The following is a 13,733-nucleotide window of genomic DNA, read 5'->3' as shown; positions in this document are numbered from 1 at the left end:
CTATTACAGATATCAAAAACCGGCCATGAGCGTGTCGGACACGCCCAAAATCGGGTTCCGTAGCCATTACAAAAAAGTTAAGAAATATTTTTCTATGGATTTCGTATTTTATACGGAATCTTCCAAGTTTAGGTATATTTTATACCTTAGGCTGCTATTTACTATTAAACAACTAATAATTCTCAAATAAACTTAGCCGTTATAGTTTTATTTGAAAGTTTGATATACTTACTATTAGCATCCTCAATTTTTTCCACCCACCGGTTTAGATTTTAGATGGGGGGGAACGCTCGATTTTCATGAAAATTTGCGCTTTAAAGTTGAATATTTCGCAAACAAATCACTGAATCGAAAAGTCGTTTTAGCAAACCCCAAATGGTTTTAAAAGATCTATCCAACACTAAAGGGTTGAATGAGAAAAAAAATCATCCTCACTTTACGTCTATGGGAGGTACAAAAAATTTTTTTTTTATTGTAAGTACCATTTTGTCGGCACAGTTTACATATATATCCGTGCAAAATTACAGCTTTCTAGAACTGATAGTCCCTGAGCAAAGCCGCGGACGGACGGACAGACAGACAGACAGACATGGCGAAACTATAAGGGTTCCTTTTTGCCATTTTGGCTCTGGAACCCTAAAAAACTGTGAACTGATATCGAAAGTACGTTACCTAATGAGTAAAATGTCATCATTAACTTTTTTTAAATAAAAAGAGAAATATTCATAATTTTGACATCAAACACGTACCTACTCCCATAAATTTAGTACTAGATTAGTTAGAAAGGTTTTAGTTTCTTTATTTTAAAAGGCTATTTTATTAGCTTAGTACTGATATTAAAGATTTATTCGTTTTATTATTTTCTTAGGTTAATAAATAGTTCCCTTAAATAGCAGTACTTAAGCTTACTGTATGAGATGGTAGTGTTTGATGTCAAACTTATGGATATTTCTCTTTTTATTTTATTCATTAGGTTATAGGAATCTCCCGTACCCCGCATTAGGCCCCTATCGGCCAATGAAACTGAGACTAAGTCGCGTTTGCATGCTACAAACAAAAATATCCCGCACCTCGCATGCGGGTCCTAGCAACCAATGAGGGCTATCGCGTATGAATTCGCCACTAGAGGCGCTAGTGTAGCGTGAGGTCTCCGAAATGTCAAATCTCATAGTTTTTGGGTGAGCTGCGCGGGTTTATTTATAATTAGAATAATTTTGTGAATATTTTGCAATATCTGAAATTAATTATGGCAAATATGCGTTCCGGGGCAATAAATGTCTGTTTTGAGACAGTTTTGTCTTTCGGAAACCTTTGTCCTCCCTTTTTTCCGAACAAAACGGGGACTATGCAACACTGTGGCATGCTCGATATTTTTATGGTACGGTTTTAAGGTGTATTAAATATGATTTTAATCTTTGTTTTCACGCCCGTAATAACAGACTGAAAGCCATACATAAAAACCTCACGCAACAGTGCGCCATCTAGTGAGACAAAAAACGATAGCCCTCATTAAAAGCATTTTTATAGCTAGTTACTTGACAGCTCTTATCAAGAAACGTATTGGAACTAATTCGTGATAGCTGTAATTACCTTACTTAATTAACTTTACTTCGTGGATGAATGCCAATTAGTTTATTTAAAATGTAAATCAACATTGTTATGCGGTTGGAAGGTAAAGAGCGTTAGCTGATGTAGATATCTTTTGCTATTTTTAGTTTCGAACTTTGAAGTGTTTATTTCGTTGAGCTTATCAAAAACTATGCAAAGTACCTACTTCCTTGCTTTTACCCGTGTATTTGCTTTTATGAACCATTAATGAGAGAGAGACAGCGAACGAGGGAATTTCTAAGATAAATATATATAGAAATAGAAATAGAAATCATTTATTCGCGACAAAGTAACGTAGCATAACAAAAAGGTATTAAAAATTAAGAAAGTTGTATGCCACGAAATGGTCCCAAATCAGCAAAAAATGCCGGTCTTGCGAACGGCGCTGTTTTTCTCTGTCTGTCCATCTGTTTATCATACATTAAAATAAGAAACCAATTTCACTAAAGCGAAGACCGGCACAGTATTCCGTTTAAAGAAAGAACACTAAACATTTATAATTAACAAATGAAGTTACCATGCAGGCATAGGCTATACTTCTTTACCTCTTTGTCTATAACCAGAATAAAAACGAAACAAGGGATAAACAACAAACGAACGCGGCTACGGCTTGCGTGGTTGCCAAGCCAACCTATCATACAATCACATACAAAGATACATAGAAATAAATCAAATTTATTTTTGTTTAGAGTGAAGCACGCTTGTACGCACGATTTGTAGGATACAAACTGAATTTTTTGCTTGTTTTTAAATACGAAACTGCGCTTGTCTTACTTGTAGGTACTGTATAATATCCGACTTAGCATTCAGCCTTGAGGCAGCCGGACACAGTATCGTTCATGCGAGATAGATAATCGATCATGAAAGTAAAATATTGTTTCCGTAATAAATTACGCGCAAAATTGATTTTAAACTGACGGCATACGATTTGATAACTGACTGGCGGCGAAAGGAGACTGACCACATTGTATTAAATTGAGATTAGAGTATGATTGAGCACATTATGTCGTTTTTGACCCCCGACTCAAAAACCCCCGTGTGGTGTCGGGTTAGAATTACACCTCTCCATTTCTTTCGTGGATGTGGTAAGAGGTGACTCAGGATATAGGTTAAGGTATACCGTAGGCGACAGGCTAGCAACCTGTCACTATTGTACCGTTTTTGTCAAACTTAAAACCTAAAATTGCTAAAAGTGGCTCCGAAGCGGTAACGTTTCGTGTGCTCTGCCTACTCCATTTGGGAATACATGCGTGATGTTTGTGTGTGTGTGTGTGTGTGTGTGTGTGTGTGTGTTGGGCGTCTCCTGCGTTACCAAAATTGTCTCTGGCGTTATCAAAAAATCGTACTTTCAACAAGATATTTCACAGTTTAATAGGTTGAACTTACGTAGGATGGCATGTATTCATGTACACCATCTATTAAATTACAGAAAAAACATGTTTACTCACAAAAATCTGCAACTGTTTGTAAAATGTAGCGGACAGATTAGTGTCGGTAAAAAAGTTGATTGGCCCGCCTGTGTGTGTGTCTGTCGGTGGCACCGTAGCTCTTAAACGGGTGGACCTATTTGAATGCGGATTTTTTCTATTTGAAAGCAGGTTTTCGTGCAATTATTCCTAGACATGTTTCATCAAAATCGGTTTAGCCGGGGGTTTTTCCAACTTTTTTTTGGTTAGGTTATTGAATTGATACATGGAATGACTTTGTCAATATTAGAGTTTGCAGGTAAATGAAAATACTTATTTCAGAACGAAGAAGTTCTAAAGCTTGGGAAGAAAGCATTTTTTTTATTCGACTGGATGGCAAACGAGCAAGTGGGTCTCCTGATGGTAAGAGATCACCACTGCCCATAAACATCTGCAACACCAGGGGTATTGCAGATGCGCTGCCAACCTAGAGGCCTAAGATGGGATACCTCAAGTGCCAGCAATTTCACCGGCTGTCTTACTCTCCACGCCGAAACACAACAGTGCAAGCACTGCTGCTTCACGGCAGGATTAGCGAGCAAGATGGTGGTAGCAATCCAGGCGGACCTTGCACAAGGTCCTACCACCTAAATTATATTATCATATCACCTAATATTTAAATTATATTACAAAGTTAAGTAATTATTCTGGAAACAACTGTTTAATGCTTTACCACGAATGTATCTTATACAAACATACTGAGCGGCGAAAAATCAGTATGCAGAAATAGGTCATTTTGTCCCTCATGTAGAATGGGCCAAATTGTGTGCCGTTGAGTAAATTTTTGATAGGTACAGCGATTCAACAACATGAAAATTATGTGAAAAATAATGCCAGTATTTTGTCAAATATTTGCCCCGCCCACCGCCACTTCAGTTTCGCAATACGGTATTTGACAACTCCTGATTTTGCCATATCTTAATATTATTATGAAAATATAGATAAACTGATAGTGTTTAGCGAAGAGAAAATTTAAATCGGTTGAAAATTGGATTTATGGTGATTTTTTGAAAAATTTATGTACCTGTCTCTTTCTCGAACGCTTTTCTCTATGCAAAGTCTATGCAGCAAGTATGGCGGTACTGGCGTGTGACGTCACATGCCAGTATGTCTTTCTCTGTTTAATCTTGAATTTCAAACCTTTACAACTTTGTTGTTTGTAAAGGTAGCTTAAAAATTGTTTTTCTATTCGATAACAGGCATTGTGTAGTTTTCATTTATAAAACATATACAAAATAGTTAAATACCGTATTCTTCGGGCTATGTCGGTAACCTTAATTCTAGTGCGGGTATCATCATTTCTGATTCTATCCCGCAGGGAAACCCCGAGCATAGCCCTCTCCATAGCCCTTTGAGTGACTTTGAGCTTCCTAATGAGGCCCATCGTTAGCGCCCACGTTGTTAATTTAATCAATAGTTATCTTTAATGTCGGTTGCAGGGAGCAGGGCGGCACCATAGAGCCTGGCACCAGCCGCAACGCCAGCTCAGGCCAGGTGGGCCGCTGGGCGTCTCTCAAGACCAGGTAACGATCGGGCAATCTATTAATCACTTGTGTTTACCCCCGGCGTCGCAGGCGTAAATTATTTTTTTATTCCCACCCGTTACCACTGGTAACATATTTGTGGTAACAGGTGGGAATAACTGGCGAAAAGTGGCGTAAGTATGTATTTTCCAACAACAACAGCAAAGGCCATATTGTGTAACGCGCTAACACTTCCTATCACATTAATTATCTCTTTCTGTCTTATGGTGTAAAACGGTGACAGAAAGAGATAGTGAAAGCGATGGCAAGAGCCCGCGCGTTAGACAATAATGCCTCTAGACCTTTACTTAAGTCTTTTACCTAGACAGGGTGGCCCATTTAGATCGGTCAGTATGGGAAAGTCTGAAACTATAACACATACGAAGATCTGTTCTTAGGAACCATGTCATCGATTTTACTACTGCATTCATACATAAAAAAAGTGTACTCAGTTTGGTAATCGAACCCGGTCGTTTTGAAAAATAAAACATACATTTCTATTTGGATATCGGTAGTGTTGGACCATAAGCAATAGATGTTACTATGAAACACGGTATCTAGAATGAATAAAATTCATCGTATATCATATTCTTAAGGGGCTCGTAGACGGGCCATATTTTCACTGCAATTTGTGGCCGGCAACTATTGGTGTCCCTCTCTTACTCACATGTTAGACAGGGACAACAATAGTTGCCGGCGACATATTGCAGTGAAAATATGGCCCGTCTAGGAGCCCCTTTATGTAAGTTTTATTTTTCAAAACGTCCCGGTTCGATTCTCGAGCTGAATACATGTTTTTTTCAAATGTATGAATAAAGTTTTTCTTGTTACTAAAATCGATGACATGGTTCCTAAGAACAGATCTTCGTATGTGTTATAGTTTCAGACTTTCCCATACTGACTGATATGAATGTTACACCCTGTATAGCTTTATCCTATCCAACCGGCGTCTCGTGTCCAGGGTCCTGATCAACTGCCACCAGTCTCTGGTGTTCGTGCTCCACAACGCGGTGGGCTATCTGTTGATGCTGGCTGTGATGCTGTACAACGCGCATTTGCTATTGGCCGTCGTCGCGGGCATGATGCTGGGTGAGCGACAACGACAATAAACAACAATCGACAACGACAATAAACAACAAGCGACAACAACAATAAAGAACAAGCGACAACGACAATTAACAACAAGCGACAACAACAATAAAGAAAAAACGACAACGACAATTAACAACAAGCGACAACATCAACAACCATAAAGAACAAGCGACAACGACAATAAACAACAAGCGACAACAACAATCTGATAAAAACTTATTATCCGCAATAAGATTAAAATTGTTTTTGAAAGAAAGATAAATCTTCCACCAATACAGTCAGCAGGTGCCAACAGTGGCAAACAAAAAAGGTTTTTTTTATAATAATTGATTATTTATATTATTAAATCAACATAACAATTTAAAAGGTACCTAATATGTGAACAATTTTTTCATTGTTGTTATTTAATTTTCTCGCAATCGAAGAGAGAAACAAAATGTAAAACTCAAGCATCAAACCCATGTTATGCTCTAGTACAATCTACTATTATTTAATCTCAAAAATTCAGTCGTGGTTTTCATTAACATTGCATTGCATTTAAAACAACTATACTGAATTTCATGGCTCTAAGCCGGAGTAACAAACACACACACACACACACACACACACACACACACACACACGCGCGCACGCACACATGCAAACTTTCGCATTTATAATATTAGTATAATCAACCAAGTAACGAAGTACTTTTTTTCCATCGCCAGGCTACTTCCTGTTCGGAGCCAAGCTGACCCGCCTGCAGATGCAATGCTTCCGTACGAAACGCGTCGTGATCTGCACCCCGGAGTGCGACGACACAGGTTAGTTTGAATCATCATCTGCCGGAAGACGTCCACTGCTGAACAAAGTCCCTCTCAGAAGAACAAAAAGTTGCACACCGTTAAAGCTGCGTTAGCAGGTAGTTTTAATTTCCATTAACTTTTTCCATTGTGACACGAAAAGTAATCATACATTTGTATGGATAATTTTCGTGTCACAATGGAAAAAAATAATAGTAATTATAAATACCTGCTATTCGCAGCTTTAACGGTGTGCAACTTCCCCTCTGTTTTGTGATTTATTAAGACAAAGCTTATGTACACAATATTTATGTACTGGATTAGTACAGTCAAGTGTAAAAATATATACTTATTCAAAGTTTCAAAAATAAGTACCACAGACTCTTATTCCGAGGCAATAAGGCCGTAGTAACATATTTTTGAGTGTTTCGAATAGATACTTATTTTTGCACTTGACTGTACATACTTAAAAAACTACCTCGCTAGATCGAGAGTAAATATACTGAATTTGGTTTTGTTGTGGAGTATCCCCCCGGTAACCTAGCAAATTAATTTAAGAATTTTCACATTGATTCGTCAGTAAACAAGAGGCCTAATAATGTACTGTGGTTAATACCGCTACAGAAATAGTGAATAATGTTTTGCCATCGTATTTCTCAACCAGCTTCAGTAAACTTCAGTAAGCTAACTATAATATGTTTCACCTATGATGAGTTCTGTGACGTGTCCAGTTTGACGGTATTAGAGATGTACCATTTATCGAGTGAACTATCAATTTTTCTAAGAGTTATTAGTGCCCATTTTTGGAGGAGTTGCATTATATTTTAAAAATAATATTTTTCCAGTTTTCCCCCCACTGGGCCACCGTTTTCTCGTTCTCGCTCGAAATAACCCCTCAAACGAAACACAAACTCCCGACTCTGGGAGTTCAAAACAATCTTTTAAGACCGTTTCGGCATTTTGCCAAAAAACAACAACAAACTTAACGAGAAACAGTAACAAAAGTTAATAACAGAAATTAACAATAACAAAAAACAATCCAAAGAAAATGCGACGGAAACTCAACTCGTATACAAGGCAGACGCACTCGTACTGACAGTGATACTGACAAGTGTGACAAGCACTGGCCATAAGAGGCACAAAATGGCTGCGGCCGTAACCAAAGAGCCGCGTTTACAAAATCTTGCAAGTTTTGTTTAAAAAATTAAAATATCTTAGTGTTAATTGTTATTGAATAATGAACCGCGGCAATTGCCGATATTGTTGTCACGTCACTACTCTGTTCCGTTTCACACATTGCATCATTTAAAAAAAAATTGTTCTATCGTATTCGATGGAGTCTATTTAATGGACACTGATATTGCTTTATATTTTTAAAAAGTACTGTTTTACATTTTATTTTTATTTTGCTGCAATATAAAAATTATTTTTAAAAAATATTTCGCGAACATAGTATGCGTAATTCGGAAAATTTTCAAATGTCACAGAACTCATCATAGGTGAAAAATACAATAGCAAGCCAAAATCTTCCACCCTGGCGCGTCGGTTACCCACGTTACGCCACTGACTTTAATGTAATGGCCATTCCCCAAGACCGCTGCAACACCGAAAAGTGCAGCTGGGAAGTTTGCGAGGGCAAGCTCTGCAAACAAATGGACGCGATCGAGCTTCAACAGCAAGACACTCGCTTCAACAAGTTAGGACAGATGGCGGTCGCCTCGCTTCTGACAGTCAAATGATAACTTTCATTTTAAGATGACCGTAAAAGTAAAAATTTGGAATTGAAATAAAAAATACAAAAAGATTCCAAAAAACCAATCTTAATTTGATTGCTTAGTAACGATATCTCTTGTCCGGGTGAGCGGTTAGTTCCAATGGAGTGCCGAAAAAGTTTCTCGATGAGGGCTACGGCATAGATGTCGCTAGCGTCACTGCTTAAGTGGCTAAATAAGAAACAAACAAGCTGAGATATGAGGTGCATAGGGGAAATTCGTGTCAGTACCGTTGACCATCAGTGGTGTAGCGGTATAGCACGCGGTACGGAATACCGAGGACCTGGGTTCGATTCCCAGTGATGGTCTTATTTTTCTGGTTTTTCTGTGCATCTATATTTCAGTTTGTATTTTCAATTTAACTTTCATTTTATTTAAGCACTCGGCGGGTGACATCTTTCCCGGCCCGGATACCGGGATGGAAATACCGACCCTGTTTTTCGTGTACACGCCCATAGAAGCTCCTGTCAGTTTCTATGGGCGTGTACACAAAAAACAGGGCCGGTATTTCCATGTCGGTGTTATCCGGGCCGGGAAAGAGTGTCACCCCACTCGGCCACAGAATAAGTAATAGTACTCGGCATAAGGCACTTGTCTCACCGCCAGCGAGGAAACGATTGGCTATCGACTATTTTCTCGCTCAAGAAACGAACAAAAGATATAAGATCCCGTGTGAGTAAAAGAGACACATATATTAATAGTTGATCGCTGGCTGTTCACACTGTCGGCGAGAACTCGCTCTTACATCTTTTGTCGCAGCGACAAGAGCTATAAAACTCGCTGAGCTATAGATACTCGCTCAGCGATGTCAGCTCGGCGGCCGCCCCGCACGAGCCAGTCGAGTGGAGCGAGTAATCGCCCGTCGCACTCGAACACTCGCTTGCAGCCGAGCGACAAAACTACACTCGCTTCTCGCTGCTCGCCCACTCTTTTCTAGTTACTCGCTCTACTCGCTTCTCGCTCATCGTCGGCGGTGGGACAAGTGCCTAAGGGTGGTTTTCATCAGCACCATCTCGATGATTGGTGCTCTTCCACTGTGCGGTTTGAACGTTCCTTTCTACCTCGCACGTGTAAAATATGGAATGGACTCGCTGCTGGGGTTTTCCGTCTACTCGTAGCTATGATTTGGGTACCTTCAAAGGGCGAGTGTACCGCCTATTGCAAGGCCGGCAACGCACCCGCAATCCTAATAAGTCTGCAGTCTTAATTCTGTGGGTGTCCATGGGCGGCGGTGATCACTTACCATCATCTTAAATATGTATATAAAAAATATGCGACACTACAGCCGGAAAGAAAGACTTATACACAGGTGTAAACTTAAATGAAAGTTTGCGTTAAAAAATAATATTAACATCTTTGTGACGTTTGTTTTTGACTGTCAGAAGGTGGCTTATGTAGATAGTATTAGGAGCTACTCGTATTTACTAGAGGGGTGCTGGCAGAAAATGTGTGTGCAAAATATGAGGACCACATTCCATCAACAGTCTAGAATAAATAGAATAATAGCTCGAATATTTCGGATGTCATTATTTCGCTCATATTTTTCATCATCAGTGGGCATAGCACCCGTGAACCCGTGGCTTTAACCAGGTCATCCGTCCATCTCGTTGGTGGACGTCCCACGCTGCGCTTGCCGATCCGCGGTCTCCACTCGAGAAAACCCCAAGCATAGCCCAGCGCTCAGCCATAGCTCGCTGAGCAACTCTGAGACTATCCATAAGGCCTGTATATAGTGAAGCTACATCTGGATTAGGGTGGAGCGTTTTTTTTAAATTATTATTTTGAATGCTGAATAGTGCTAAAAAGTTGCGATTTGTTCAAAGGTTTATGAGAAAAATAAAAATATTCCAACCTACTTTGAGCCCTCTACTGTCATTCAAAGATTGAAAAAAAAAACAGTTATGTTAAATTCCGTAAAATATTATGTTTTTACCCAAAATTATGTTGTCGTGTTATTCAAAATATACCTTAGTTTAAGTAAAACGCCTTTGTAACGCACTAAATGTACCAAAATCATAAATTAAATAGACTGCCAAAACTACCAATACCACCAATTTTCATTTAGGTATGTTTAGGTATGTGACTTGTAATGTAACACGAATCTGTGTGTACATTTTTTTATTGAAGCTGATGTACCGTCACTTTTAAGGATAAAAAATATTTATTTATTTTTATGTGAAATTACGAAATTTTCATACAAGAATGAAAATCTTCGAGGTAAGGTTAAAATAATATAAAAATATTTATGTAAGAAACTAGTCCATATACAAGTTTTTAAGACTGATTAAATAACTTTTTTTTCTCCATACATAGAAACCACCCTAATCTGGATCCTTTAAAAAATGATAACCTCCGCCAATATACGTCCCACTACAAGTCACAGATCTCCTTTCAAAATTAAAGGCCTCTGGCCATAATTCCCCTACACACACTTAACCTATATCCTCAGTCGCCTCTTATGACATCCACGGAAGAAATGGAGAGGTGTTATTCTAACCCGACACCACACGGGACAGATATAGGATATATGTTAAGGTACACCTTAGGCGACATGGCTGGCAACCTGTCACTATTGACCGTTCTTGTCAAACTTAAAACCTAAAATTGCTAAAAGTGGCTCCGAAGCGGTAACGTTTCGTGTGCTCTGCCTACCCCATTTGGGAATAGGCGTGATGTGTGTGTGTGTTGCATCCACACACATACCGTTGAATTTCTGCGCATGTGTGTCCAGCTTTCCTTAAAGATTATGGTAAGGTAAATCTTCATTTCTTACTGATGCGTGTCCGGCTTCGAACCCACGATACTCTGTTTGAGCCATTACTAGACTATCGTGATGTGTCGTGACATCCCTTTGGGAATATTGGAAAGACTACCGTTTTAGCGTGAATGACGTTAGAACGAGTATTCATTGGTGGAAAGAGGTCCTCACATTTGCACAATCAAGTAAATATTGCGCCTTCTATACAGTGTTTTTCTTGAGTTCCGTTAACTTCGACGGATGGCTCGACGCATTGACATAATTGACCTGGTAAAAATAGGTTACCTGGTAAATCATTTATTAGGTAAAAGGGTCAAATTGTAAAAATATCAAACTTTAACGTGACACATACATAAGAGAGGCATAAGAATACTCATATTAGTAACCTCCTTTTGCCAAATAGGAATAAATTAAAAACACCTTAGGTAGTTACAGACATTTAAAACCCAAACTAAGCAAAGCTTGTACTATGGATATTAGGCAATGGATAAACATACTTATATAGGTATATACATACTTGTATTTACATATTAAACATCCAAGACCCGAGAACAAACTTTCGTATTCTTATTGCTTGATTATCATTTAAAACCACACACCTTTTTTTAGGCCAGTAGTATCTTGGAGAAACTTACTTCTATAGACCTGCTGAATATTCCCTCAAAGTTAACGGAAGTCAAAAATAGCACGTTGTAGATACACTCTACAAGGTCGGTTTTAGACGTAGCCACATTTAGCTTTGTCTACCACTCATGTAGGACGTTGTTTGTAAATTCTAGCTTATAATTACTTTTAAGTAGGTATTTTAGTATAGCAAACTGTAATAAAAAACTTTCGCTGCTCTCGTTTCATTATAATTGGGTCAATCAAATATTTACCCCCTTATTTGACGGGCTAATGTGATGCCGTCTCTGTTTGTTTTGTTCGAATAGACGGAGACGGCATCACATTTATCCGTCAAATAAAATTAATCAATGGATGGTGAAACAGCCCCTTAGTGTGTGCTATTCTGTCCCGTAATTTACGAGACATCAGTGATACAGTCAGTATCAAAAGTAGCTGTACACTTTCGTACCTTGGCGTTTTACAGCCACGTACTAAACGCCATGCAAGATTGTCTATGTGTCAATGTGACAGAGTAAAAAAGTGATCAAAAATGTCTGTTATGTATACTATTAGCATACTTAGGAGATGAGCCATGAAGGAATCACAACTTCTAACTTTTAGTGGATTTGTACCTCATAAAATCATACTTTTAAAGTAACTCAGGAGACGTTACCATGGCAACAAGGTACACTGAAATTTGATTGATCCAATCAATAACGTAGTAGGGAAAGCGTACAGATGTAGTGAAAAATGTTTTGCCGTCGTATTCTGTTGGATAACTAAAAATATCCGATTTAAAAGTAGCATCAATTAATTAAAAAAAAATAAAGAGTTTTCTGTACCGCCAAATTACGATAGTCCGGTCGGTTACGGGTTATTCCATAGCCTAGAACAAAAAAATAAAGAAAAAGGAATGTGTCTTTGACACGGCCTTTGACTCGTTCGTTTTGTCAGGTGACGTGTGACGTGTGGAAACTGACATGAGCTTCTATGGGTGTGTACATGAATAACAGGGTCGGTATTTCCATGTCGGTATTATCCGGGCCGGTAAAGAGTGTCACCTGTCAAAAAGATCGAGTCAAAGACACATAAATTATGTTTTCACACCTCTCCTTCAGAAAAGTAACTTTTGTTCCCTGACGAGAGGGAGCAAAGTGCAACTTTTCTGTTCAAGGCTTTTCTAAGTGTTTTATTGCAAATGCCATTTTTTGAAGTTGATAATTGTATAGCCACGCCATTTTCTATGCTGATTGTTCTTTAATAATATTTAGAATATTTTTTTTCAAGTTTCTTAATGCTCGGTGTGAAAAGTTGTATGAGCCACTCGGGAGCAAAAATTATTTTCATATTGGGCGTGAACACTTGAATCCCTACGCTCAGGATTCAATGTACGCCCTCGCCGTAAATACACCATTTTGCTCCCTTGTGACACAAATAACTATTTAATGTTTTTTTATTCTGGACTATGGAACAACCCGTAACTATAACTATCTTAATTTGGCGGTATAGAAAACTCTATCATATTTTAAAATTAATTGAAGCTACTTAAAAATCTGATATTTTTTCCTGTTAATTAGAAAGGTTGATATTGATATAAAAAGATTCAAGCGTTTCTAAAATTTTCATCTATTCCGAAAACGAAAAACCGTAAGGTTGTGTCTCCACCAGAGATGTGCGAGGATGCGTAGCGAGGGAATGTAGCGGGCTCTTTTCCAATAAGCGAGCGAGTGGTAAGGCGGGAGCGCCACTGGCACAATCGCCAACAGATATTTCAGAGCGGCCAAGGTGGTCAAAAATATCGGCACATGCACTCTATTATCACAGTATAACACGTTTCCCTACAGTAATCCGACGGAGATGTCTAGACAGAGCAATCGTGCGGGGCGTGAGGGGTGAGACGCGGGTGGGAGGAGCCCCAGCTGCATACTTCGCCGTTCTTAGTAGCTTGGGACAAGTCTTTTAGGGCTATCGCGTTTTTTTTACATTAAAATTTATTATGGTGCATACGACATGACATGTCGTATGCACCATAATAAATTTTAATGTAAAAAAATCCCTGTACAAAAACCTCACTCCGCTGAGCTGTTTCTACTAGAGCAGCGCTGAGCAAGGATTAGTGTTGGTAA

The 13,733-nt window shown here is 38.8% G+C and overlaps 1 protein-coding gene across 1 annotated transcript in view; it reads left to right on the top strand.

Annotated features, from left to right (window-relative positions):
- LOC141432090 (uncharacterized) overlaps nucleotides 1–13,733 on the top strand; it is a 29,769-nt gene that overhangs the window by 7,654 nt on the left and 8,382 nt on the right. Inside the window, exons 4-6 of the mRNA XM_074093531.1 lie at nucleotides 4,514–4,597; nucleotides 5,559–5,686; nucleotides 6,397–6,492. Coding sequence (XP_073949632.1) covers nucleotides 4,514–4,597; nucleotides 5,559–5,686; nucleotides 6,397–6,492 — 308 coding nt within the window. The remainder of the gene's footprint in view (nucleotides 1–4,513; nucleotides 4,598–5,558; nucleotides 5,687–6,396; nucleotides 6,493–13,733) is intronic.

This window comes from Choristoneura fumiferana, chromosome Z, assembly GCF_025370935.1.
Source record: "Choristoneura fumiferana chromosome Z, NRCan_CFum_1, whole genome shotgun sequence".
Classification (NCBI taxonomy): Eukaryota; Metazoa; Arthropoda; class Insecta; order Lepidoptera; family Tortricidae; genus Choristoneura; species Choristoneura fumiferana.
This window is presented reverse-complemented; position numbering and strand designations above follow the sequence as displayed.